Genomic DNA, 27,754 nt, shown 5'->3' on the forward strand with positions numbered 1-27,754 from the left:
GCAGCAGCTGCGGGGTCCAGTTTGTGAGGTGTGGTAGGCGGGTGGCTCGTGCTTGATCAGCGCCAAGTCGTCGGTACTTGAAATTTTTAGTTCACTTTGTGCGCAGAGGCTCAAGTTGGTCATCTCGATAGACGTCTACTGGAAATACTCGAGATGGAGACGGCCAGATTTCTTTGATGCTATAGGAGATATTAAGCGAACATTCAGCAACATGGTCTGCTGAGAGAGAGTAGCATATTGCATTGAAATGGCCATCAAGACACAATCAACTCATGCCAACGGTGACTGTTCCACAACAGCAAAAAGGTACCCCAACCGAGACCTGCATGTTCCGGTGACCCCCATGTCGTTAACAGTCCTTGGGGGCAAGAAAACAGCGAACCTTACTGTAAGGTGTCAAAATAAACTTAGCAAAAGTTGTCTTAAGCTTATGCTCTATTACCTAAGTCTTTTTGTCACTTAGGATCGAGGTCCTGTGTTTTCTTTCCTCCCCTAGATAGTCCAAGCTAGGGGAGGAAAGAAAACTTAGGGCCTTAATTATAATGACAAAAAGACTTAGGTATTTTGGCATAAGTTTAGGACATATCTTGCTGAGCTTATTCTGACACTCTATATCAAGCCCCAATGTTTTCTTGCTCCCCGACACCAGGCTTCAGGCTCCAGCTGCCTTGCAAGGGTCTGACGCCATCACGCATTCAAACGCCCATCTCAGATGCCCAAAGGTTGTTCTCGACCTTGGATCTTCACCACGTACAGCAGTGATTAGCTGTGCGGGACAGCATATTCCTTCTGCGCCGCAGCATCCAGCTGATTCTCTTTCGTCATTTTGCTTTCTGTCTCTTGCCTTATCCGCTATTAGAGTCTGTCTGAACTACCTTAACCTTAGCCCGCTCCATTCCATCTTTTCCAAGACGAGAGAGACCCCAACCTTTCTTGCAGTCCCGTCTATCCACAACGGCTTCACCGATCAGCGAAACCCTGGAGATCGACCTCGACTTCTCCGCACCGCTCGCTGCTTCCATTCTGCATTCTCCATCCGTCCACGAAGTGCTTATCCATTCTTTTAAAGTTCGTCGGATCACCATGCTGTTGATATCTTGTACTCGAACTGTGGCTGTTGCGTTTGCTTGAGCAACTCAAAGTGGACAAACGTCACATGCATTGAGTCTTAGACTTCTAAGGCCTTTCTGTTGACGACCGCCCGGCGTCCGCATACCGACCTCCAACTCCATTACTCAAGCCGCTGTCGAGTTTTTATACGCTGGATCTGCCAGCCCATTCTCAGAATATCCACGCTCTCAACATGTCGCGGCCCAGGTCCGGCTCCGTTGCATCGACAAGCACTCCCATCCGTAACCGCCGCGATTCTATCAACTCGATTTCTACAGGGCAACTTGCCCATGCCCTTGACAAGATACACACATCCGCTAGCCAGTGTGACTCCCTAACCACCTTTAACGACTTCGCACCGCCTCCCGTAGTAGCACCAACATCAGAAAACAAAGGAATAGCAGGCGATCTAGTCCAACAAGGCTTCAGTGGACTCTATAGTCGTTTAAGGGAAGCTGTAGGTGGCGGAGGCACCTCCAAATCACCCCAGGAACAAACATCGGGAGAAAGGTCAGAGCCTTCCTCCAAAAGAACCTCAATTGTTGCCAATCATGGCTCGAAGGCCTCTATCGGCTCGCTTAGTCGAGTCGACACCGGCGCCTCACTATCCACTTCCTCGTCTCAGGTCATACCTAATGATGGGGCATCTACAAGTCAAAGTGGCGGTACTATCGAACCTCGACCGCAAGCTCAGCCATCTAAGCCATCGAGTATCAGCCTGATGTCTAACCAGAAGTCCAACCCTACGAACCGTCAAAGCTTTTCCAAAAAGGCACCCAGCTCTATCGCCGCTGACCCTACGATCGCCCCTGTTACGGTACACAGAGATCCTAGTCATACCACCATCCGCACTGAGGACAGTGGCGGCGTCGGATCGAGCCGAAAGAGTATCAGCAGCCGAGCAGATTTGCAAGCGCATCTAACGACGGCTGAATCATCGACCAGTCTGTACGACATGAAAGATGGTAAGCTTCCGCCCAGGTCTAAGCGTGAGGACACCGAAAGTATCGACGAAAGTATCAAAAGTCCGACGAGTCCCAGAAGTACACACCATCGTACACCTTCACTACAGACCCGAAATCTCCGTAGCCCTTCAGTCACCTCGTCTTTACTGTCACCCGACAGTGTAAGAAGGAAGCCTGCCGTTATCGATCGAATCAGCCGGTCGAGATCCCCTGGAGGCCAAAACTCGAGAGATTCCTCATTGGACAGGGGAACCGCTGAGCCTAGCCACGTCAGCACATCTGCTCATGATTCTGTTTGCCACGATTCCTTCTCTAATAACCCAAAACCACAAAAGATGGCCTCGGGCGATTTCAGAATACCTGGCACTGTTACGAGTAGTGAAGAAGCCTCTGAACAGGTGAATGCACAGCTCACTCGCATGCGCAAGCAGGTTTTGAGCAAGGAATTCTGGATGAAAGACGATACTGTCAAGGAGTGTTTCCTCTGTCAGACGCCGTTCAGCGCATTCAGGAGAAAACATCATTGCAGAACCTGCGGCTGCATCTTCGATTCAAAATGCACTACTGTGATCTCAGGCGAGAAGTTCGGTGTGCAAGGCTCGCTGCGCGTTTGTAAGCGATGTCTCGAAGTCATCACCAGGCGTTTCGATGGTAGTGGTTCAGAGGACTCTGGAGATGAACAATCGTTCATGCCAAGATTCTTCGGCGCAAATCATGCGAAAAGTCCCAGCAACGTGAGCCAGTCTAAGCCGAGGGATAACGAATCTGGGGTTGCTTCCGAAGGATCAGAAGACTCGAGACCTGTATCAAGACCTGTGACGACACCAATGATGGCTATACCTGCAACTCGCCGCCTTGGAGAATCCCGTACTGCAGCCATTCTGGAGATCGATGCGCCACAGTTGAGCAGGCCAGGCTCTTCACGATCTCTCAAATCACTAAGTGCAAGGCCACATTCGTCTGCAGGCCATAAACGACATCACTCCAAACATGCTGGCTTCCTGAACCGTTTCAAGCCTGCACCGGAAGAGAGAGCACCTTTCAGACGTGGCATTGATGACGAGAGCGCTAAGAAGCCAAAGTTTCCTGCCTTCCACGACGATAATATCATCGATCCGGAGCTGGCCGACTACATGTCCGATGAGTCAAGTGAAGATGAGCAAATGAGCCTGTTTACCACAATGACAGGCGACTTGCAACCCGGAAGCCTTGGTGACGACAAGTCAGAACTTACACCATACGTAAATGCTAATAGAAAATATCGCCATAGGGCAGGCGAAAAGAGCATCAGCGGTATGAGCTTCGTTAGTAGAGGTGGTCTCGATGAGCTGCCTGGAAGCCTGGGCGGATATCGTCGGCCACCAAGGCGACGAAACACTAGCAATGTTAGTGGCAGTATGCATCACTTGCCATCACCGCGCCCAAAGTCCGCCGTGTTCAAGGGTCCCTCTCAGTCCTCAGAACTGCTCTTCTCATTGGATACACCTCACCAAAGTGCAAACCAGATCACTAGGAGTGACTCGCTGCAACACAAGAAGGCCCCTAAAGTTGAGCTCAACTCATCCAGTTTGAGACACGTTGACAAGTTGCTACACCAGCTACTAGACGATGCAGAGATTACAAATCCCCCAGCGTGGCAAAAGGCTCTTGTTCCCATCCTGTTGCGAGCAACAGATGACGTTGACCCAGACGTCGCTAAGGGAGAAGATATGGATATTCGACATTATGTCAAGTTGAAGAGAATTCCAGGAGGCAAGCCTGGTGACACAGCCTACATCTCTGGTGTAGTTTTCACCAAGAACCTGGCCCTCAAGAGTATGCCTCGCAGGATTACCAATCCACGAGTAATGCTTGTGACTTTTCCAATTGAGTACCAACGGCATCAACAGCACTTTATGAGCTTGCAACCTGTCATCGAGCAAGAAAAAGAATTTCTACGGGTTGTGGTCCAGAGAATCACGAATCTTCGCCCTCAAGTGCTCCTTGCTGAAAAGAGCATCTCCGGTGTGGCGTTGCAGTATCTTTCAGACGCAAACATTTCAGTGGCCTACAATGTTAAGCACACGGTTATTGAAGCAGTTGCACGGTGTGCTGAAACCGACATTATATCGTCTCTTGACATGTTGGCGTTGCCCGTCCAAATTGGAAGATGTGCTAGCTTCGAAGTTAGGACATTTGTGAATAATGACTACCCGGGTCGCAAAAAGTCATATATTTTCTTGTCCGGTTGTACTCCTGAGCTTGGCTGCACGATTGCGTTGAGGGGTGCCAACAGCACAGTACTCTCGAAGGTGAAGCATATTATGGAGTTTATGGTTTATGTTGTCTACAATTTGAAGCTTGAATCCAGCCTTTTGAGGGATGAGTCGATTGAACTTCCAGAAGCTGGAGATTCCATGACAAACTCTATGCAGCTCCAGGGCGATAGTGCGAGATCTATGAGCGTCAATAGCGTTGACAACTCGAGAGACGGCCCAGCTGTTGTGGTTAACCACCCGCCAGGAGATAGTGAACCACCCTCTCAAACAACTGCGGACAGCGCTAGCATTACTGAAACCGACGACACAGGCTCATTGAACCAGTCAGGCCAGTTGACCCAAGAACGCACACGTCTCATGTCTCTTCAAGAGCAGTCCGATCCTGTTGCCGAGGATCAAGCCAGTCAAGTTCCAGACGATGTCCCTATGCCAACTTACTATAGTGACATGGTAGCCAAGTACGAAACCAAGATCCTCTCTGCTTCGCCTTATGTCAAGTTCACACAACCCTACCTTTTAATGAAGACGCGAGAGCAGGAGAGAAGACTTCTCTACTTGCGCAGATTGCGCAATCACGATTACTATGAAGAAACAGACTCAGAAAAATTAGAACCTCAAAAATTCCAACTCATCAAACCCGAAATGGTCGAGGCGATTGGTCAAAAGGCACCACGACAGATTATGGAGATCCTTCGAGCTGTTCACGATGCAGAGTACGATAAGGCTTTATACAATTACCAAACCCAAACTCGTCAGTGGGAAACCTATATCCAGGGCAACCTCGATCTCTTCGATCCGTATTCTCATCAGAACATTGTCGTCCTCTACTCAGTTGTCTGTACAGAGACCAAGATTCCATGTACTGAGCCCTCTTTGGTTGCCATCAACTTTTACGATGAGCAGCACATTGACACAGGTATGGACCCTGATTGCACCTTAGGTCAATACGTTGAAGATCTTGCCTATACCATGAACCAAGTCTGCACTTCGAACGGCTGCGAACGCAGGATGCTGGAACACCATAGGACCTATGTGCATGACCAGTTTCGAATCACGGTTTTTGTCGAGAATTTGCCAAATAACTCTGCTTTGGCAGACTATGATGGCATCACAATGTGGACTTACTGCAAGATTTGTAAGAAAGATACGGAAGAGAGGCCTATGTCGGAAGCAACCTACAAATACTCATTTGGAAAATACTTGGAACTCCTCTTTTGGGGCCGGGGACTAAAGATGAAAGGCATGCATGAATGTCCCCATGACCACCACCGGGACCACGTTCGGTACTTTAGCCTTCAAGACGCAAGAATCCGCATTCATTGGGATCCCATCGATCTATTGGAGATCGTTGTGCCTCGAGCAAGAATCACCTGGAAAGTAACCAATGATTTGAAGCTCAAGAATGAGATCTTTGTCAGAATGGAAGAGAGATGGGCCAAGTTCATGGCCTCGGTCAGATCAAGACTAATGTGTATCAGAATTGACAGTGTCTTGCCTGACAAGGCGGACCTGTGCAAATCTGAAGTCGATCGTTTGACTGCTAAAGCTAAAGAGGATCTCCCAACCATCGTCAAGAGATTGCAAGATATTTACGTCAACTCCAAGTACTACGAAGTGGTTCCTTTCAACAGTATCGTCCGAGAGATGCTCGAGAAAGCCGGGGAATGGGATCAGGCGTTTACGAAATTTGAAGCTGATTTCCTCAGCGACAAGGATATGCGCCAGTTAACCATCATGCAGTTGAAGAAGATGTTTACAGACAATGAGTCAAAGGAGTCGCTAGTTTCTAACGAAGGCACGCCTTCAACGGTTGATAGCGAAGAGCGGCCGTCTCAAACTTTCACGGAGGAAGAAGGGAAGAGCACCCAACCAACGGACTACACCGACAACACCAGTATGGAGGCTAGTGTCGCTTCATCAAAGCCTGTCGATGATAAGGACGTTCCCGATGAAGATGGTAAAGTTGAGATCCCTGCAGAAGGGGCCATTGAAAGGGTCGAACCATTAGATCTAGCGCGCACGCCCTCAACACCAATTCATCCTCCGACTGAGCTTTCTCAAGGCGACGAGGCACCAGAAGCTCAAGAAGCCCATGATCAAGACGATCAAGAGACCCCCATTGCCGACCCTGAACAAACACCAAAGGCATCGGGCGGGGCTTTTGACTTGATCCCCCTTGAACCTACTAAGACCACTGAAGCAAATGAGCCAGCTGAGCCCGCTGAGCCTGGTGTTGAGTCTACCGAGCCCACCGAGCCACTGCCGTCTCCTCTTGAAGCGCTCCCCTCGCCCGCTCCAACACTATCAGATAAAATTGACCAGGTGAGGCGAGAACAGGGCTATCAAGCAGGTCCATCTACAATTCCTACTCCCACAAACGAGCGTGGATCCTCTCGTAAGTCTGGGCAAGCGGTCTCGCCTCCTATGGTTAGAGCAACCTCCCACCCCGTTCGTACACTTTCTAGGACTCAGTCAGGTATTGGCAAGGGTCTTGGCATTAAGGAAACTAAGACGAATCCTCCTGACAGCACGGGGTCCGAGTCAACAACTGAGGGGTCGATCAGAGTAGATAAGAAGCTCTCAGATCGCCTGGGGTTGAGAAATCTGAAGGATAGAGGAAAAGCGACCGCGTCAGGAATTCCGCGATTCGTGCATAAGAAGAGAGAGTCCAAGGTTTCAACACTGGCGAGACACTTTGAGCAGCTCAGTCGAGAATTTGAGAAAGAGCGTATCCGAGACCGCAAGAAGCGTGCTGCGAGCATGCGCCAACCTCGAGCCATGCTTCCGAGAACAACCACAAAGGCAATTGTTGAGGTATACGATGATGTGAATGACGCCTTTGACGAACCAAGCCCCCCATCGGAGAGTATTGCTGAACGCGAAGCCAGCAAACGTGCCGGCAGCATTGCTTCACGAAGGTCGGATTCGCATCATAAGCCAGAGTCGGTTACTGAGCCATTGACTCCAGCTGAGCCACCCGCGAGCATAGAGGAACAACAGCACGGAAACCCAAGCCAGCAAATTGGGGGTGAAGAGCCATGTCAAGAGCGCGGAGACAAGACAGACCATGGAGAAAGAGAAGAAATAACGGAGAAGGAAGAAAAGGAAGAGAATGACGATCACACCATTGCAAATACCAGTCAGACATTCTCAGATGACGAAGAACGCACCACTGATCTCGAACACTCGGTGCCAGATGAGTACTTGCACGACATCAAAGAGATTGCTGATTCCGTTGATGCAAGCGACATTCCACTGGAATTGCCCAAGCATCAAAAGACAAGTTTGATGAAGTATCTCACCAACTTCTGGGCTGAACGAGGCGCAAGCGGCTGGCACCAGCTCGAATATCCGGTCAATCCCAGCGACCATATCTTTGTTGATTCAGACATCATCGTGCGAGAGGATGAGCCAAGCTCAGTCATTGCACTCGCTCTCAACAGCGACGATTATAAGGGCAAGCTGGCAAACATTCGACGAGAAGCACAGGAGGTTATGCAGCGCGAAGTGGAGGGCGGCGGATATGCCGAGCCCAAGTCACTGCCTTCAGATGGTACCGACTGGATGGTGTCGGAAACGGACATGGAAAAGAGTCTTCTTCGCGTCACAGGGACCCATCTTAAATACCAATTCCGAGAAGGCTCTGCTACCATGACCTGCAAGATCTTCTATGCAGAGCAGTTTGATGCACTCAGGAGAAAGTGTGGTGTTGCAGAACGTATTGTCGAGTCTCTTTCACGATGCCTGAAGTGGGATTCGAAGGGAGGCAAGACCAAGTCCGTTTTCTTGAAGACGTTGGACGATCGCCTCGTTCTCAAGGTAAGTTTGTGTAGATTTTCGCTTCGAGTCAAGATTGACTAACAATCCCCAGTCACTCTCCCCTATCGAGACTTCGGCCTTCCTGCGATTTGCGCCTGGATACTTCAACATCATGGCTGAGGCACTGTTTCATGATCTCCCGTCTGTCATCGCAAAGATGCTAGGCTTCTTCCAGGTGTTCATCAAGAACCCTGCAACAGGAACTGACATCAAGTTGGATCTCCTTATTACTGAGAACCTCTTCTACGACCGGTCAGCAACAAGAATTTTTGACCTCAAAGGTTCCATGCGAAACCGTAAGATCCAGTCGACAGGAGAGCAAAATGAGGTTCTCCTTGACGAAAACATGGTTGAGTACATTTACGAGTCACCCCTCTTTGCACGAGAGCATTCCAAGAAGCTCTTACGCGCTTCGGTCTGGAACGATACGTTGTTCTTGGCAAGACAGAATGTGATGGACTATTCACTCATGATTGCCGTCGACGAAGCTCGCAAGGAACTCGTGGTTGGTATCATTGATTGTATCCGGACCTACACTTGGGACAAGAAGCTCGAGAGTTGGATCAAGGACCGTGGATTCGCAGGTGGTGGCCGCAATCGACCTACCGTGACAAGTCCCAAGGAATACAAGTCCCGTTTCCGAGAGGCAATGGCCAGGTATGTACAAGACGGGACTGAGATAGGTATTCGTAAACTAACTTGTGATCAGGTACATCTTGCAAGCGCCCAACTGCTGGCATCTATTCAACAACCCTCAGTATCCGCATTACTATGGGCGCGCTAGGTTCGAAGAGCCCGAGTTGCTCCGCTGAGCGTATGAGTTGTTTGTTATGTGTGATGCGAATGAGATAAACGAAGAAAAATACGCATGTTTCGCAACGGCCGGTATAAACGTAAAAGAAGTGTATTTTTGTTTTATGTATAAGCAAGCAAGCATCAGCGTCGTTATTGGGATCATTTACCAGAGCATTCATTCAAGGGACAGGGAAAGGATAGTCTTGCTTACAACCCGGGAGGCTTTGCATGATGTGGATACAAGACATGCATAAATCAACAGAGTATGGCTACTGTTGTATGCCCCTTCAGAAATGTTAAGTTGAATGGCTGTATCGTGATGGACTGTCTACCTTAGTCGACAGCTCGAGTGGTAATGTCGGCTTAGGCCCCCCCACAGTGTAGGTTCAGGGCGTCATCTCAGGCCGACAGCACCTGTAAGCCACTGAGACCGACATGTCATATCAGGCCCTAGGAGCTCAGCTCCATCCACCATCTCATCCACATCCTATTCCAAAGTGCACTCAATTTTGACATCAACAACAACTGAGACATAAGATCATGTCGATTGACCTGAATTGGGAGACGCTCACTAGCGGCCCCGATGGCGACGCCCTCGCTGAACGCATACGGGAATTCGTCCACGAGAAATTCCAGACAGTTCCGTTACCAAAATTCATTCGCTCAGTAAACGTCCACGGTTTCGACTTTGGGACCATCCCTCCGCAGCTTGAGCTCAAGGACATTACAGATCCTCTACCTGATTTCTACGAGGAGGATTTGGACGATGATGAAGAGGATAGCGAAGAAGAGCCATCACCTCCTCCGCCCCCAGAGCCAACAAGGATGAGGCCTGGACCTACGCCGTGGAGAGGTTCAACGAGGAGAGGTGGTGGATTGAGGAGCGAGGTATTGAGGAATGAGATGATGGGTCATGATCTAGGAAGTCCGTTCCTAGGAACTTCAACGCCAGGAATTCTAGGAGGATCGGGATTGGGTTATTTCCAGAGTCATCTTGGAACAGGAACACATACACCTTTGGCCGCTGTTGCGAGTGCGCATCATACTAACTGGATGAGCGTACCGGGAACACCAGCACGCGAATGGGGAGCCCCAAGTCACACACGGAACCCATCACAGAGCAGCCTGACTTCTGTTGATAACTTCAAGTCCAGCCTTGACCCGCTGCAGAGCCTGCGTGAGAAAGGAAGCGTTTCTACGCTGGCGCCTACGTCAGTGGAGGCGTCGCGGCCGCCAACGAGGGATACACATCTTGGCGGCTCGGCGATTGTAGACGATGATGAAGAGGAGGGAGAAGAAGAAGAAGCAGGACGGCGGCCGAGAGAACCTCGTGTTGAGGACGTGCAAGCCGTCTTTAGGATACGCTACAATGGTGATATACGTTTGAACCTTACCGCGGAGATCCTGCTTGACTATCCCATGCCAAGTTTTGTGGGTATACCTCTAAAACTCAACATCACAGGCTTGACGTTTGATGGCGTGGGAGTATTGGCGCATATTCGCAAGCGAGTACATTTTTGCTTCCTCGGCCCAGATGATGCGCTCGCAGCTGTCGGCCCCGACGATACTAAAGAAGAAGGGAGTTCGAGCACTTCTACAGCAGATGCCAATAATGACCATCACAAACCACGATTTGGAGGACTTCTACAAGAGATTCGCGTGGAGAGCGAAATTGGAGAACGGGTTGGCGGAAAGCAGAGCTTGAAGAACGTGGGCAAAGTCGAGAGGTTCGTGCTAGAACAGGTCAGAAGGATTTTCGAGTCGGAGTTCGTCTATCCCAGCTTCTGGACGTTCCTGGTATAATGGACCATGGATCATGAGGATGATCGCTGTGGGTATATAGAGGGAGCACACCACTTCTAATAACCATGCGGACAGGCATTGGCGCAGTCATCTTCGCTCAAAACAAGAATATACACAAAATCATCATGTCACAACTTATCATGTCAACGTCCTTCGGAATCCCTGATACGCCTGCTGAATATCCAGCTCCAGCTCGCGCGCCTGGCTCTCACTCAACTCATCCGTCGCTCTCATCTGGTTAAGGGTGATAAGCCACTGCACGATCTTGCTGCGGTTCTCAAAGTCCTTGTCTGTGACACGGTTCACCGATTGGATAACGTCGGAAAGAAGAGGGTGTAGTTGATCCTTGGAAAGGAGACCGAGCTTAACGGCATCGAGAAAGGTGATGAATTCTTGGGTGGCTTCGAGAATGAGAACGCCGCTTGTGTTGTTGGCTGCGGCGGGGGCGGGAGTTTGTGCCGAGGGGGCTCGATCGATGGTCGTTGAGGGCATTCCTACACGAATGCGCTCGGTTGCGCGAGGAGCTTCGAGCTGTAGGAATGTTAGTCATGGGTTAATAGGAGCTGTTGGGATGTACTAGAGCGCCATACATCCCACTTGGCCTTGAAATCTTCAAGATCTCCAAACTCCCTCGCAATCGTCTCATCGGCCAGCAGCGCCTTATACTGCCTCAACGATCGCTCGCAGATCTCGGTATACTCTGCTTCTGGGACAGCATCTTTCAAAAAGGCTTTTTCGAGTTCATCAAGTGTTATGATAATGCTGAAGAGTTCGGCGAGGGATTCTTGGAGGTCGCGCTCGGCACGGGTGTTGGTGAGCTTGACTTCCTACACTTGGCGGTTAGCTACGGTTATACACAATGGAATGTAAGATAAAGTATACCTCGTCGAGGTTTATACTGGCTGAAAGACTCGTATTGGGTACATAGCTATGAGGAGTTGGCGCATAGCCTTGTCTTGGAATCATTGTGAAAGAGGCATTGGCTTGATTAATGCCTATAAAGAAATAGTATCTCACGGCGCAATAAGAGAGAGCTCCAAGTGGGATGCCTACATGTTACGTAGGTGAGCGGCAGAACCCCCACACCGCCTGTCGTTTATGTCGACTATCTCTTATCGATAAGTGTGCAGCAAAATTTTTGGTTTTTGGTCTGGTTGCGAGAGCCTCTACGAGACCCATCTAAAATCTGCAAACAAAAACCACCCAATCCCCAAACTTGAATTCTTCACCAGCCGAGGCGCTTCATAGTTTTTCAAGATGGCGCCAGGCAAGAAGAACCTCAAGGCGACCAAGAAGTTTGAGAAGAGGCATCTCACAGGTGTTCTCGACAAGCGGAAAGCAGGCGCCAAAATCAAGCAACGCTATCAGATGCAGGACAAGAAGAAGGCTAGAAAGTCAAAAGATGCAGAGTTTCTCAAGGGCTCCAAGGATGGACAAGACGGAGAAGTCAAGAAGCCCAGCGCCAAGGGCAAGAAGGTCAACGATATGAGTGTCGATGAGTTCTTCTCGGGCGGTTTCGACGATATCATCGACAGCAAGGATAAGAAGGCCGGCAAGCTTGGAAAGCGAAAGAGGAACGGTGCCGCCGCCGAGGATAACGATGCCAGCGACTCTGACGACTCAATTGGCGCGCAGCCCATCGCGGCCGACAGCGACGACAATGACGGCGACGACGCCGAGGACGATGTTGGCATGAGCAAGGAGACCATGGAGAAGCTCGCTGAGAATGATCCCGAATTCTACAAGTTCCTCAAGGAGAACGACCCCGAGGCCCTCGACTTTGACGACAACGCCGACCTCGCAGAGGTGGATGCGCTTAGTGGCGACGACGAGTCAGAACAAGAAGAGGAGCAGCCTAAGAAGAAGCGGAAGAAGGAGAAGGAGGCCAAGGCCGAGGCCGTTGCGCAAGGGAACGAGTTGACCCGAGAGCTTGTCGCTTCGTGGAGGAAGGCCATGGCCGAGAAGAACTCTCTACGGGCGGCCCGCCAGGTTGTTCTGGCCTTTCGATGTGCTGCGCACTTGAATGAGGATGATGATGGGGAGACTCAGCAGCGATATGCTATCAACAGCCCCGAGGTCTTCAACGACATTCTTCTCCTCGCCCTCAAGGAGATCCCCACGGTTATGAACCACCATCTCCCCGTCAAGGAGTCAGCCTCTGGCAAGGTCCACGTCCAGACCGAGTCAAGAAAGTTCCACACATTGTCTCTGCTGCTCAAGACATACACCTCGTCTATCATGCATCTCTTGAGCACTCTCTCCGACGACAAGACCCTCAAGCTCACCCTCTCATCCATCACCCCTATTCTCCCTTACCTCCTCTCCTTCAAGAAGCTCGTTAAGGCCCTCGCCAAATCCGTCGTCAACTTCTGGGCTCAGCCTGCCAGTTCCGAGACGACAAAGCTCACAGCATTCCTTGTGCTGCGACGTCTGGTTGTCATTGGTGACAAGGGTATTCGCGAGACAGTTCTCAAGGCTGTTTACCAAGGTCTTATCCAGGGCTGTCGTGTCACAAATGCCAACACTCTTCAGGGCATTAACCTCATGAAGAACTCTGCTGCTGAACTCTGGGGTATCGACCAGTCTGTTGGCTACACAACTGCTTTCTCCTTCATCCGACAACTCGCCATTCACCTGCGAAACAGCATCGTACACAACAAGAATGATGCATTCCGAATCGTCTACAATTGGCAGTACACACACTCCCTCGACTTCTGGTCCTGCGTTCTCGCCGAGCACTGCAGTCCCCTGAAGGAGGCAGAGGCTGGAAAGGAGAGCCAACTCAAGCTCCTTATCTATCCCCTTGTTCAAGTCACGCTCGGAGCCATGCGCCTCATCCCCACCGCCATCTACTTCCCCTTCCGCTTTCACCTAATCCGCTCCCTGCTCCGACTCTCACGCGCCACTGGAACTTACATCCCTCTCGCCTCTCCCCTTCTCGAGGTCCTTACTTCCGCTGAGATGAAGAAGGCCCCCAAGGCCGCCTCCCTCAAGCCCTTCGATTTCGCCACATCTTACAAGGCTCCCAAGTCATACCTCCGAACCCGTGTCTTCCAAGACGGCGTCGGTGAGCAACTCGTTGAGCTTCTTGGCGAGTACTTCTTCCTGTGGGCCACAAGCATCGCCTTCCCCGAGCTCGCTCTCCCCGTCGTCATCCAGCTCAAGCGCTGGCTCAAGCAGGCCCGCAATAAGAACACGGGCAACAAGAACGTCAAGCTCGCGAGCCAAGTCATTCTCCTGGTGCAGAAGCTTGAGGCCAACGGCAAGTTCATTGAGGAGAAGCGTGCAAAGGTCGACTTCGCCCCCAGGGACCGCACTCAGGTTGAGGCTTTCTTGCGTGACTTTGACCTTGCCAAGACACCTCTTGGTGCTTATGTCGTGGGACAGCGAAAGGCTCGTGCTGAGCGTGTCAAGTTGCTTGAAGAGGCCAGGAGAGAGGACGATCGCAAGAGACGACAGGATGAGAAGGCTGATCTGGAAGATCAAGTAGAGGATGACAGTGAAGGTGATGAGGACGAAGATGAAGACGAGGAGATGGACGGCGAGAACGGCGATGCTGATAGCGACGACGAAGAGGATGATGAAGAGTAGATATAAGTACTTGTTTTTTTCTGGGCTGGTGTGCAAAAACGGATGTAATTTCTTACTTGTTAAAGACCTGAATCAAGGATACCTACCTTTGCTGTTCAACTTCACTGTGGCTGTGAAAAGATTTATCAAACACTTTACTGTGCAATGGGATATAAGTGATTCAACTCAAAAATGCTTTCATAGTCATTCTCGCCAAAGACTAGCGAGTCATACATATTTGTACAAAAAACACAATGCACTGATCGGAAGGCCCTGATAATTCCAAACTCCTCGAGTAATGCCATCTAATCCGCGATGGTCGATACCCCTGATCCCAAAGTCCTTTGTGTGGCCAAAAACGCCTTTTTCCATGATTGATCTCAAATTCTGCAACCTCAAAAACGCTTCATATCATGCCAACAATTGTTTATAACTCAGGAACACCCTCCCAGGTGAGTTCACTGTTGCTAGTGACATCGCGGACGGTCATGCCTGTGATGTTTAGAACAGTCATTTCAATCTCCTCCTCTGACATGGCCTGGCCGGCGGCCTTCTGACCCTCAAGGACATCGTAGAGGCTGTAGATCTGATCGTTCTTAGCCTCAAGTCGCTTGAGAAGTGTGCGAATGGTCTCAGCAAGGTTGAGACGCTCGCGGCGACCCAAGGCTTTATCGCGACCATTGTACTGCGCCTGAATGCGGGTGAGCTCAAGCTGGAGATGATGAGACTCATCCTCCAAGCCCTTGATAACCACAGCAAGAGCATGTCCTGGGTGCTGGGTAGGCCGCATGGTAGGGTCCTCTACTGACAAATCACGATCGGTGACAGGGACTGGTCGGGGAACAGTAACACGCTTCTTGCCGGCGGCAATATCGGCGGAAGTGAAGATGTTACGGTGGGATGTGATTCGGCTGCAGACAGTGCAGTTACGGCATTCATGCTCGCAAAGGTCATCAAGCACTCTCTTGGCATCGCTGGAGAGGACTGGGCACGTATCCTTGTCAACGCTCTTGATGCTAGCAGAGGTGATGTCGGTCGTGATCTGCTTGCGTAAAGATCGGGAGTGAGATCGACTGTGTTGTGACCTCTCACTCTGCACTGTAGTATTCTGAGTGTTCGACTGCTTCTGTTCGGTACCTTTGGCCTCCTTACGTGTCTTGGGCACGACGCTCAGCTGGGTCGAGTTGTCCTGTGAAGCATTCTCAACTGATTGTAGACCAGTAGTCTCATCGTTGTCCTCCAAGGTGTCCATGTCATATGTTGCAATGCCTTTCATAGAGGAGCGTCTCTTGGAGTCGGAAGTGGTTCGGCGCTTGCTGCCCTGGTTTGCGACATTGGAGCTGCTCTTCTTAGAAGACTTGCCAGGGATTGAGAAAGCAACCTTCTGTTGATTGCCAGACTTGGAGGTCTTGCTCTTGCTCTGAGAATGCCTGGTCTCGCTTTGGGACGTGATGTCACGCTTAGTATGTGTACGAGTCTCCTCTTCGGTGACATCAGGGATTGTTGGCAATCTGCCGCTATCCTCGATTGGCTCGGTAATCTCCTTGGTCTCAGTAGCTTGTGCGTTCTCGGCAGTATCAACGTCGCCAGTGTTGCTGTTGATGGTGATATCAGGAATGAAGAAGGCTGAGGTCATGTTCTCCTCTGTCTCATCATCGAGACGCGCAGAAAAGTCCTCCTTGGGAACTGGGCGGAAAGACTCCAACTGCTGCTTGAGGAAGTCAACCTCATCTTTGAGTTTCACGTTCTCGTCGTGAAGATCATGAATGCTTCGCTCAAAGCCCGAATTCTCGCGTCGAAGAACCTTGTTCTCCTCAAAGTACTTTTCGTTGTGTCGCACCAGGCTCGCGTTATCCTCGCCAAGCGTAGACTTCTCCTGAGATACGTTCTGGAGTTCTTGTTGAAGAGCTTCAACCTCTTCCCTCGCTGCGTCAAGCTCATGCTGAAGTCCATCAAGGTTTTCGCGGAGCTCCTCGTTCTCATCCGTGAGAGTCTTGTTTGTAGTTCGCAGTGAACGGTTCTCGCCAATCAAGGACTGGTTTTCACGTCTGACGGTATTGTTGTCGGATCGCAGAGACTCAATCTCCTCCTTCATAGTCTCATGCTCCTTTCGTAGAGTATCATTGGCAGCAGAGAGGGACTTGTTCTCAAGGTCCAACGAGTCACGGCCGTGTTTCAGGGACATCAGATCTCGTCGGAGAGTGTCGTTCTCATTACGAATTTGCTCTGTCGACTCGAGCTGCTTGTGTGTTGTCTCCAGTTCCTTCTGTTTCGTGCTAAGCTTGCGAGTGAGCTTGTTGATATCCTCACAAGCCTCTTGCAGCTTCCTCACTGCGCGGTCTCGTTCTTGAGCCAAAGAGTCGTTTTCAATCTCATTCAAGCTGATCTTGCGCGAGGCTTGCTCCAAGCGAGATTGGAGAGTGGAAACCTCAACTTCCAGACCTAGAATGAGTCAGTAGCGCGCTTAGAATACCATGATCAGGGACTTACGGTTCTTTTGAGCCATGAGTTTCTCGTTAGCCCGAGTAGAATCGTAGTCATCGTCATACGACTTTCGTGACTTGAGTTGAGCCTCCAATTGCTCAACCTGTTGCTGCAGGTTCTCGGCATACTCCTGAACCTTGTCGTAGTGCTCTTGGAGAGAGATGATTTCTTCGCGGATCATATCCATCGAAACAAATATCTTCTCTTCATCTTCTGGAACCTCAACTTCATCAACTTCGGCATGAGCCGAAAGCGATGGCTTCTCATAACGGTCATGAACTCTGCCATTCTTGACAAAAATGGGAACACCATTCCGCATTGAGCCACTGAATCGAAGAGTGCCATCGACAAAGTCACCGAGATGTGAGATGTCGGGCATAAAGAAAGAGCGAGCGTTGCTTTCGTTGTGTGCAGGGCTCGCAATGGAGGCGGGCGAAGGAGGAACAGCGGTTAAGCTGGACTTGGCTGAAGACATTTGTGGTGAAGACTTGTTTTGCTGATTCTGATCTCGAGGCTCGGGGCTCTTTGCACTGCTGCGTAGCCGGTCAAATGCCTCGGAGATCGTCTCTCGTCGCAGTTGTTTTTGTGCGGCCATTGATTCGGATGAGGTTCGGTTGTGGACCTTGGACAATGGGCTAGGGTTATGTGCGTTCTTGTTCCAAGAGTGGTAAGAAAGGGCTCGGTTAGGAGACTTGGAGAGGATTGAAGACAGGTCGGACTCGTTATCGACGCGAGGCTGCATCTCAGCACGCGTTCTAGCGGAACCTTGCCAGGTGTCTTGTGTGATGTCGTCAATGGCGAACTTGATTCCAGAGGCAGGGGGCTTGTTCTCCTTGGACTCAGCACTCATAGGCCGAGTGTCAGTGTTATCGTCGTAGACAGGCACCTCGCGGGTCTTGGGCATGCCAAAGAACTCGGGCCACTTGCGATGGGCAGCCTCCCAGTTGACGGGGAGGTTGCGAGGCGCAGTGACGCGAGCAATATCCTCGTTAAGTCTTCTTGTGGACTCGCCGTCGGGGTCGGAGAAGACTGAAGATAGCGTAGGGCTGACGGTGCCGTGTGAGCCAGTTGATGAGGGTGGTGAGTTGAAAGGGTTGTCGCGGTTTGCTTTCATTTCTCTAAGAATGCGGGATCGATATCTGCTTGTGGCGTCGACCTCCATGGCTCCTTCTCACGCGCTGTGGGCGTGTATTTGTATTTGGTGAAGAGCTTGGAAATTAGACGATGTTAGGCGAGGATGCTATAGCACCCGTGGCGCGTAGTTGTGGAAAAACGGCGTGTTCGTTTGGTCAGGGGCTTGGGAGGAAGTCAATGCTATGTCGACTGGTATTGGGGATACATCTGTTAGGCAGAACGCGACGTGGGAGAAGAGAAGATGCCCAATATGAAGATGTAGGGATAGAAAAGTGACAATGTTGTGGTGGAGAGAAAGAGAGGCCTGCTGAAGTAGAAGTACCTGTGAAGCTGGCTGTGTTTAGAGACGGGAAACAAGAGGCCGGGGTCTTGACTGTTTTTGGGCGAAAGTAAACAAAGCTCCCCGAGACCCACTTCCGCAACTGATACCAGCCACTCGAGGTTGGGATTCACGCTGTTAGAGCCGCTAAGGCCTTCAGCGCGTGATGTGATTGGATGAACCCGACTGTCGAACGAAAGCCCTGTCTTCCATCGCGGGGCCGTTTTGGGTTAACGATGCTGCAGGTGCACAGCGCGTCAAGTTTTACCTTAGGTTACAGGACGTTTTCTTGCATGAGGTTAACCCAGAGTTTGATACGTGTAAAGTTTTTAAAACCAACTGGATCTTACTGAGGCATGACTATCTAGGCATTTGAGACTGAAGACTGCATCTCAGGTTGAGAATATCAACTGACTGTAGCAGTATTATCTTGTGGCAGTGATTGTAATTGCGCATCAAACTCTTATCTTGCATCATAGAAGTGATACACGCTCATTCATTCAACAAGGACTTGACTGATCATGACCAGAGCCAAGCAAACTCAGAGCCAAGATATGAGTGATATCCTGTCAACTAGCCTCAATCCTTCCTTTCTCACCGTCTCTTCAGCCTCTAGTCATTTGAAATCGTTCTAGAATCTTGTGACCTGCTCGATTCGTTTCGTGGTGGGGCAGATCGTCCGTTGTGTTGCACTGTCAGTGTCAGTGTCAGTCTCTGTCTGATATGTAGAGATAATTTTGATCTTGACTTGACATCGCCTCGAGTTCCTGCGTCTTTTTTTTCCCTTTTCCTTCTTTCTTTTCTCTCTACACATATTTCACTCGGTTCTTCCTTCTCCTCGGGGGATAGGATTGGCCTTTCTGAACATACTTACCTAGCTTATCTCATTCCTTGATATACTCCGAGATCGCATAGCCACAATTTATGAGATGGGCAACTCTATTTCATGAGCATTACGAGGCTTCATCAGAGGATTATTTTTTCACATCTACCGCCGAAAATAAACTAAAAAATCTTGCTTCTAGGTGCTTGAAACACCTGTTGTAGCTGCCATGGCCTGGCTCAAAATCATCGCTGGTATCGCCAACTTGCTCACCATCATCCAGCCCATATCAGCTGCACCCAGCCGTGAGGGTGCCCACAAAGAGTACTGCCCCGTTCTCTATAACGAGCCCCCAACAAACTGTCGTCCTCTTCCTGAAACATTTTTGACTTTCTCTTCGAAGCCCTCTGATACCAAACCAGCAGACACTCAGATTCTCGAGGACGCCCTCAGTGCTCTTTCGTCTCTTCAAGACCACTTCTTTGAGCCGGATTACGCAACATGGCCATCTGCTATAGACTGGACTGCTGCTGTTGCAGGGACAGTCGTGGCTGGAATGCTCACCACTTTGTCCAAGGCTATCGATTCGGTCGATCTTGCTGGTATTGACGATTGGAGGGTGAAAGAGAACATCATCGCAACTTTCTATGCGCAGCTTGTGGGTTCGTACTTTGGACAAGATGTGCTGTCAATCAGAGGCCAGGTAAGTCGACTCCTATGAGGAACGAAGCTTTCTGTCTTATTGACATTTGACGCAGGCTTACGACGACATATTATGGGTCGCTCTTGGCTGGATCGAGGCCATCAAATTCGTGAGAACTCACGCTGATCTTCACTACCCCAAGATAAAATCCGAGGGGGTTTCTGAGGGAAGTAATCTGAGGGAAGTCATCAAATCTATGCCATGGCAGGGCTACAACTGGTTCTCATCCTTTGCGCACCGCTCTCGCATCTTCTGGAATTTGGCAACTCGCGGGTGGGAGACAAAGTTCTGCAATGGAGGCATGGTCTGGAACCCTCGCTTGAATCCGTACAAAAACGCCATTACGAATGAACTCTGGGTGGCTGCTTCGATTTCCATGTACGAGCACTTTCCTGGTGACAACTTCACTGCACCATGGCTGAACAGTGCTGCATTCCCGGGTAACGACCCTGCACACCTGGAGGCCGCCATGCGAGGGTACAAGTGGCTCATCGATGTCAACATGACCAACTCCCTGGGTCTATTTGTGGATGGATATCACATCGATAGCACCAAGCCCGGTAACACGAAGTGCGATCTTCGAGACGAGATGGTGTACACGTACAACCAAGGTGTCTTGCTCACAGGCCAACGAGGTCTCTGGTCTGTCAGTGGAAGCGCTTCGTATCTGGAAGACGGGCATCGTCTTATTCAGTCCGTTATCAGAGCTACAGGATGGAATCTGAAAGAGAATAAGCCCGTCGATGACCTGAAACACTTGGGCCCTGGTCAGTTGCCTCCGTGGTATGGGCTTGGCCGAGGAGGCATCCTGGAAGAGCAGTGCGACGCTAGTAGCACCTGCTCCCAGGACGGCCAGACTTTCAAGGGCATATTCTTCCATCACTTCACAGCATTCTGCAGCCCTCTTGAACCTCTAGTCGCCAAGCAGGGCAGAACAATCGATCCCCGTGGATACCGACGTGTGAAAGGCATTCACGCAGATGCATGCCAGTCGTACTTGGGCTGGGTCAAGCACAACGCCCATGCAGCTCTGAAGACTCGCAACGACGATGGCCTCTTTGGCATGTGGTGGGGAGCTAGCATCTACGGTGCTGTCCCAACATTGGATACTGACGGTATCGACCACGCCGCAGAGAACGCAACTGACTACCGCAACCAAGGAACGCCTGATGACGAGACCTGGGGTGGACTTCACCGATGGACTCCAGGTACAGGACACTGGTCACCATCGGGGCCGAAGTCCGACCAGCATGTTATGGACAGTGTTGGGGGAGACCTTGTACCTCGGGGCGGAGGACATTCACCTCGAGAGGTGAAGATGAAGGCACAGGACCCGAATAAACGGGGCCGTGGCCGGACTGTCGAGACACAAGTTGGAGGAATTGCACTGCTTAGAGCATATTGGGAGCTTTCCCGATCATTTGGACGATGACGATTTCATGCTTATGACTGATAAAATGCGTTTATAGAGTAGACTGCATAGACTGCGATAGAATGATGACGATCTGAACGTATTTGCGTTCGTAAACTTCAAAGCACGTCTCGATGATGAGTGATTAGTGCCCTTCTCCGATCCGAGATGTCGTCCATCAAGATCATCCTATGTTATGATACATGAACAAATGATAAAACATGAAGCTAACATGGTCGCATTCCGATTGAGGAAAACGGCAATTCGGCTTCCCAAAAGCGAATGCGAATATTACATAGGAGATAGGCGACGCTAGGTTGGTTGTGACAACCATCACCAAAGTGACGCTAAGCCCTATTTGGAGATTCATTCGATATGTTAGTACGTCAGCGTGGCTGCGCATTCGCATTAGAAACTGCGCCGTGGAATTGTCGAATGAACCTACAATTAGGGAATGGCTTCGATTGAGAGGGAGCAATATCTTGAAAGCTATAAGAAGCCGTGGTTCGTCGTAGGAGAAAGGGATTCTCATCATCAAACAGACATCTAATACATCCAAAACAACTACCCTACATCACATACTCTACAAACAAACGAAACAACCCAATTACACTCATCATGGGTCTCATCGGTCTTACAATCAGCGCTATTATGAGTGCTACAGACTCCTCAAAACAGCCTCGCTCAAATGGGTGCTACGGAAGTCAACAGCAACAAACCTATCTCGTCCAACAACCTCAACTAATGGGTCCCAACCCTGATTACATGACCATGAACACTGGTCGATCTTCATGCCACCAACGCAAGGCTGAGCGTCGATATCAGAAAAAGATGCAGCGTGCTGAGCGTATGCAACTTCGAGCCGAACAACGAGCAGAGAGGGATTACCGACGAGAAGAGAGACGACAAGCGGGTGTTGCCATGGTCCAGTCAGGAGCACAAAGGGTTGGCATCATTGGTAGCAGCTCAAGTCAGAATATTTACCAAACAAGGGACTTTCACGAGGAGCCTAATAACGGTGGCTACGAGTTGGGTCCCATGAACCAACGACATGTTGAAAAGGATGCACCGCCTGCATACGACGATGCAGTGAGGAAGTAAAATTATGGGAGGGAATAATGCTTTTAGGAGTTGGGCTTGGAATGTGAATATTTGATTAGAGCGATATCCGAATTTGAGAATACGATAACCAAACAAATGAGTTTCACAGTACAAGACCATCGCATTGTCCAAACGCCTTTCACTAACACGCAAGGCACGCCCTGAAAAAGACAAATACAAGAGCTGTGGTTGGTGGTGGGACAGGTACAACCTCCGATGTCGAACCCCGCGGGCTGTATTCTAGCCCCTCCATTGGGGATAAACATTCACTAAATTGTACGCAGTATTTCAGGGTCTTTAAAGGTGACTCTTCTATCTGATGTCTCTCATCTCAACAAGTCAGGCCATTATTCTTGTTACCTGCTCAACTCTGAGCAATTTCACTGTACAACATGGCACGACAATCGGCCTTAGATCGGCCTTCAACGGACTCGGTGAGTCCGCCCAAGCAACATCCGCACCCGCTGTATACTTCTTATCTCGCTGTGGCCACCCCATAATTCTACGTCACCCCTGTGCCAATTGACTCACAGCTGGTGTCCAACAAAAATTCAGGTCCGGTCGTTCGGCGGTGACTAGAGAAAGAAGGACTAAATAATATTTACCTTTTCCTCACTCCAACCTTTGTTTCCCTTTTTCACATAATCTCTTCACACATTCCCTCACGATGCCTTCAGCTCATGATCCCATTGTTGCGGTGCCTGTGAACGGCGCCGTGAATGGCACTACCAATGGCACAAACGGCGACTCTCACTCTCGGCCGCATACGCCGATGACCGGAATGGCGTTGACAGAGTACAGCGTCAACCCGTCTACACCGTCGGAGGAGAAGCGGGCGCGCATTAAGGAGATTGTGCCTGACGAGTATCTTCTTCCTACAGGATACCCAGATGTGAGTATAATACTCCCTCAACTAACACCAATTGCGAAGCTGACAGTCTCAGTACCTTCGTCTTATCGCCAGCGCCACATCGCGAGTCTACGAGGCCTGCAAGGTCACTCCTCTCACACACGCTATCAACCTCAGCAACCGACTCGAATGCAATGTCCTCCTCAAGCGTGAAGACGAGCAACCCGTCTTCAGCTTCAAGCTGCGCGGCGCTTACAACAAGATGGCCCATCTCGACCCGAAGAAGAGCTGGAAGGGTGTTGTGTGCTGTTCTGCCGGTAACCACGCACAGGGTGTCGCCTTTTCGGCACGCAAGCTCAAGATCCCTGCGACCATTGTCATGCCCGAAGCGACCCCTAGTATCAAGCACTTGAACGTTGCTCGTTTGGGCGGCCACGTTGTGTTGCATGGCGCTGATTTCGATGCGGCCAAGGAGGAGTGCGCGAGAAGAGAGGTGCAAGATGGCCTTATCAACATCCCTCCCTTCGACGATCCGTATGTTATCGCTGGTCAAGGAACCATCGGAAACGAATTGTTTGGCCAGGTCAACATGGCCAAGGTGGAGGCTATCTTCTGCGGTGTCGGCGGTGGTGGTCTTATTGCTGGAATTGGTCTGTATGTCAAGCGCATGGCTCCTCACGTCAAGATCATCGGTGTTGAGGCCCACGACGCCAATGCCATGGCGCAGTCGTTGAAGGCGGGAGAGCGGGTATTGCTCAAGGAGGTCGGTCTGTTCGCTGATGGTGCTGCCGTCAAGATTCCTGGAGAAGAGACATTCCGCATCTGCAAGGAGGTTATCGACGACGTCGTTGAAGTGACGACCGACGAGATCTGCGCCGCCATCAAGGACATGTACGACGACACTCGATCCGGTCTCGAGCCCGCTGGAGCCCTCTCCATCGCCGGCCTCAAGAAATATGTCTCCCAGAACCCCTCGAACGACTCGAAGCGCAACCTCATTGCTGTGACATCAGGCGCCAACATGAACTTTGACCGTCTGAGATTCGTCGCTGAACGTGCTACCATGGGTGAGGGTAAGGAGGCTTTGCTTGCCGTGCAGATTCCCGAACAGCCTGGGGCATTCTCCGAGCTCATCAACAACATCATGCCTCATGCCGTTACCGAGTTCACCTACCGATACTCGACAGACGAAGTCGCCAACATCCTCATCGGTGTGTCTCTGACTGCTCCCGCCCACCAGCGATCGGAGGAACTCCGCTCTCTTATGGACCGTATCCAATCCAACAACATGAACGTGACCGATCTATCACAAGACGAACTCGCAAAGAGTCACATTCGATACCTCGTCGGCGGTCGATCCGGTGTTCCCAACGAGCGACTATACATGTTCACCTTCCCCGAGAGACCTGGAGCTCTCGAGAAGTTCCTTGTGACACTTCGACCCAAGTTCAACATCAGCCTGTTCCAGTACCGTAACTACGGCGGTGATGTGGGCAAGATTGTTACTGGCATCTTGTGTCCTGACGACGAGGTTCCTGAGCTGGAGTCATTTTTGCGCAAGATCGGATACCCCTATGAAGACTGCACCAACTCGCAAGTGTTCAAGACATTCCTGCGAACTTAGAGCGAGTTGACGAGAAGGCATGCATATCTGGGTCGTGTAACATTCGGCGTTGGGTTCATAAAATGTGATGTTTAGTTCTGTAAAAGACGGATGTTGTTGTTTGGGTCACACATTTAGCGAATTTGAACGAAACGATGTAGACTGGAATTATGTGCATGGGACATGCAATATAGAAATGGGCTGAAGAGTGCAACTGAGCTGATATGTTTGAAGCTGTATTGCCGAGGTTGTGAATGTATTGTGATGCATTATACCGTGAATACGCGGGGATTTCTGCCGTTCATATCCACTTGCATTATTGCCGCAGTCGCTTCAGGGGCATGCTCTTGTATATCTAGTCGAGTCCATCGGCCATCCCAATGGCAATCGAGGTACCCTTTGATGGGTAAGCAGACCATATGCTCATCACTATTGTTGTGATGATGGCCATCTGTGCCGCTGCAGCATTCAACCCTGGAACCCTGATGCGCTGTGCATCTCATCTCCTCCCACGGTTCATGTTCTTCGTTGGAACAATCATCATCGCCGTCACAGCAATGAGCCCGCATCATATCGCTGTAGCAAATCCTCGTGGGATTGATGTAGGTGGTTACCTTGTCAATTCTGATGCGGCATTGACCAACAGCCGTCTGGGCACCATCCTCGTACCCAAATATGATCACTCTTCACAAACCCGTGGCTTTGCAAGCGAATACATCAATTCGGGTGGTCCCCTGGAGAGGTACCCGGGTTTGGAAGAGAGTACAACTGCAGCTGTGGGTTATCGTTGATAATGTTTTGGGAGGGAATCGACGTGTGGACTCTGCGTTAGGTTCAGATGACCCTCCTGCCACCGCGAGAAGCGTATGTTCACCGTCAATATCAGGTAAACCGTATGCGAAAAACTCCGGTATAATATCGCAGCTGTAATCCTTAATGAGGACGAGAGGCAAGTCGTGGTGAACAGGCTTGGGCTGAGGGCCGATGACAATATCACCAGCAAGCTCAGTACGAATCTTGTTTGGTCAGCTATTATGATCCGCACCTCGCGAAGATGAGACTTACTAGAACAGAGGGTGAGGCGAATCCACCTTTCGTGCCACTTGTTCGTATGCCTAATCCGATAACCCGATCGCTAGGTGAGATAGGGACATGAGCCCATACCACATGCTGTCGATCGTGTTCGGGCAAACGCGCATATGTCGTCAACGCAGTTGGGAAGCGAGGCGTATGAGAATGAATAGCCCGCAGAGAAGACCCAACGTAGAAGAAGGTGAGGCCCCTGGTGCTGCGCAAGTCCAGTGTGCGCAGACGCACATTGCATAATTGCGATGGACCAGACGCGGTGAACCATGAGACTTTACCCCCTAAAGGAGGACTCGGTGTATCCCACAGGACTGACCTGCCACCCCATAGATCAAGACGAGCTGCTCCAAGCTAAATGAACGCTTAGCATTTCGAATAATCATGACAAGAGTTTGTGCCACATACCCTGAAATCAACACAACTTCTCATTGCTTGATCTGGGGGTATCAGAGCGAAGGCAAGGCTTTCACTCCGCCAACCTGCGTAGGAAGAGATACCAACGATTCTTTCAATGTTGCGTATACCGCGGCGATCTATCGTGACCCGGAAACTCCAATCCCCAGCAAAGCTGTCGCTCATCACAGGTGCACCCTCGCCCCTAGTCCAAGACTCGACTTTGTCAAGCATACAAGACAGGCCATCTTGGCCAGCTGCAGATGAAATCCCCTCTGCACGATCTTTGATGGCCAAGTAAGCCCAAACTTGACTATCAGGAGACGTGGACCTGATATCTTGGACAAGGCTTGGGGGCAGTTGAGCCAGCTGCGGTATTCCCAACGATTCGGCAATCGAGGGGCTCACTGATACGAGGCTGTTGTTTTGCAACTTGAAGCCAAGTCGTGGATTGAAGTAATGTCTCCATTCTGTGGCAATCCACACACCGTTGAGGAGGTTATCATGGGTGTAGTGCTGAAAGAAGAGTTGGTAACAGGAAGCATGCATCGTCACAACTTCAGATGACTGATTGCATTTAGCATCCTGGCATAGAATCCACCTCTCTCCATCAGGTTGAAACTCCTCCTTGCCGGCGGGAAATCTGAATAACTTGGTGCAGTATGAAGGGCGAAGATATGTTTCGCATGTTACTATAAGGTGGTTGATGTATCAGCATAGCAATGGCAGCCCATATCTCTCTCGACACACACCGGCAATGGCCAAATCATCCGGTGCCATATCGAGAAGACAAAAGGTTGCATTGGTCATGCAGGCAGATGTGCCTGTCTTGGTCTTCCCAATCGTCTCCAGCTCGGGCAAAATCCTCGCAATCATATCTATCAGGGTCATAGCTCAAATCACGCGGTGACTGAGGTGATCTGGTAAGCTGTGATCAGACATGTCGCGACTGTTATGAGATTCAAGAATCTATTACAAAGAAAGGTAGGGACAAAAAGAGGGATTGTTGTATTTCGTAGCAAATATGAAATTTGTATTCTCAGAAACGGGCTGAAGATGAAAAAGGTTTGGATAGTAAACAATAACAATAGAACGTGGCGTGTAATTAATGTTAATAAGTTACAGGGGTTCTGTAAACCTCCTGAGGTGTGGCCGTACTATATCCATTGATATCACATCCCACAATTTAATTGAACAGATAATTGCTCCTTGGATACTTAGTTAAAAGACGAGAAGCGCCTTAATCTTGCGGTAGTATTATGGACTTACGGCTGCTGTGTTCAATCCTCACCCTGTCTTGTTGAACTGGCTATACCACCAGACTATAACTGTTCCTATACTCCGTACGGAGTATGTAAACTCGTATAAGCTCGTGACCGTGGCCCTCCTCTTCAGACTCTAGAATGGATATACACAGTTCGGTCATTACATCAGTACGCCAAAACCTAAGCATACGCTCTGAAATGTCCCGTCTCCTCTAGTCTCAGGCTCGAATTTGTCAAGCATGGAACTGCGAGTCATCTTGGC

General features: G+C 50.2%; 9 protein-coding genes across 9 annotated transcripts; 6 read left to right on the top strand and 3 right to left on the bottom strand.

Moving 5' to 3' along the window:
• Positions 1 to 1,303: 1,303 nt before the first annotated feature.
• Positions 1,304 to 8,964, top strand: FPRO_01758 (uncharacterized protein; the record flags this gene model as incomplete). The annotated part of the gene is made up of 3 exons (XM_031227916.1): positions 1,304 to 8,152; positions 8,205 to 8,809; positions 8,862 to 8,964. The coding sequence occupies 3 exons, from the start codon at positions 1,304 to 1,306 to the stop codon at positions 8,962 to 8,964; spliced, it is 7,557 nt and encodes a 2,518-aa protein (XP_031074715.1).
• Positions 8,965 to 9,487: 523 nt separating this feature from the next.
• FPRO_01757 (uncharacterized protein) lies at positions 9,488 to 10,750 on the top strand (the record flags this gene model as incomplete). The annotated part of the gene is made up of 1 exon (XM_031227929.1): positions 9,488 to 10,750. The coding sequence occupies one exon, from the start codon at positions 9,488 to 9,490 to the stop codon at positions 10,748 to 10,750; it is 1,263 nt and encodes a 420-aa protein (XP_031074716.1).
• A 138-nt stretch (positions 10,751 to 10,888) lies between these two features.
• Positions 10,889 to 11,716, bottom strand: FPRO_01756 (uncharacterized protein; the record flags this gene model as incomplete). Its single annotated transcript, XM_031227940.1, has 3 exons — positions 10,889 to 11,281; positions 11,341 to 11,577; positions 11,633 to 11,716. The coding sequence occupies 3 exons, from the start codon at positions 11,714 to 11,716 to the stop codon at positions 10,889 to 10,891; spliced, it is 714 nt and encodes a 237-aa protein (XP_031074717.1).
• Positions 11,717 to 12,007: 291 nt separating this feature from the next.
• Positions 12,008 to 14,341, top strand: FPRO_01755 (uncharacterized protein; the record flags this gene model as incomplete). Its single annotated transcript, XM_031227951.1, has 1 exon — positions 12,008 to 14,341. One exon carries the CDS (start codon positions 12,008 to 12,010, stop codon positions 14,339 to 14,341), a length of 2,334 nt encoding a protein of 777 aa, XP_031074718.1.
• A 406-nt stretch (positions 14,342 to 14,747) lies between these two features.
• FPRO_01754 (uncharacterized protein) lies at positions 14,748 to 17,966 on the bottom strand (the record flags this gene model as incomplete). Its single annotated transcript, XM_031227962.1, has 2 exons — positions 14,748 to 16,762; positions 16,811 to 17,966. The coding sequence occupies 2 exons, from the start codon at positions 17,964 to 17,966 to the stop codon at positions 14,748 to 14,750; spliced, it is 3,171 nt and encodes a 1,056-aa protein (XP_031074719.1).
• Positions 17,967 to 19,309: 1,343 nt separating this feature from the next.
• Positions 19,310 to 21,215, top strand: FPRO_01753 (uncharacterized protein; the record flags this gene model as incomplete). Its single annotated transcript, XM_031227973.1, has 2 exons — positions 19,310 to 19,783; positions 19,839 to 21,215. 2 exons carry the CDS (start codon positions 19,310 to 19,312, stop codon positions 21,213 to 21,215), a joined length of 1,851 nt encoding a protein of 616 aa, XP_031074720.1.
• Positions 21,216 to 21,812: 597 nt separating this feature from the next.
• Positions 21,813 to 22,295, top strand: FPRO_01752 (uncharacterized protein; the record flags this gene model as incomplete). The annotated part of the gene is made up of 1 exon (XM_031227984.1): positions 21,813 to 22,295. The coding sequence occupies one exon, from the start codon at positions 21,813 to 21,815 to the stop codon at positions 22,293 to 22,295; it is 483 nt and encodes a 160-aa protein (XP_031074721.1).
• Positions 22,296 to 22,962: 667 nt separating this feature from the next.
• On the top strand, positions 22,963 to 24,769 carry FPRO_01751 (putative ILV1-anabolic serine and threonine dehydratase precursor; the record flags this gene model as incomplete). Its single annotated transcript, XM_031227995.1, has 2 exons — positions 22,963 to 23,187; positions 23,240 to 24,769. The coding sequence occupies 2 exons, from the start codon at positions 22,963 to 22,965 to the stop codon at positions 24,767 to 24,769; spliced, it is 1,755 nt and encodes a 584-aa protein (XP_031074722.1).
• A 665-nt stretch (positions 24,770 to 25,434) lies between these two features.
• FPRO_01750 (uncharacterized protein) lies at positions 25,435 to 27,118 on the bottom strand (the record flags this gene model as incomplete). The annotated part of the gene is made up of 4 exons (XM_031228006.1): positions 25,435 to 25,764; positions 25,814 to 26,185; positions 26,240 to 26,919; positions 26,980 to 27,118. The coding sequence occupies 4 exons, from the start codon at positions 27,116 to 27,118 to the stop codon at positions 25,435 to 25,437; spliced, it is 1,521 nt and encodes a 506-aa protein (XP_031074723.1).
• Positions 27,119 to 27,754: the final 636 nt, after the last annotated feature.

This window comes from Fusarium proliferatum (assembly GCF_900067095.1).
Source record: "Fusarium proliferatum ET1 genome assembly, contig: FPRO_scaffold001, whole genome shotgun sequence".
In the NCBI taxonomy this organism is placed as follows: Eukaryota; Fungi; Ascomycota; class Sordariomycetes; order Hypocreales; family Nectriaceae; genus Fusarium; species Fusarium proliferatum.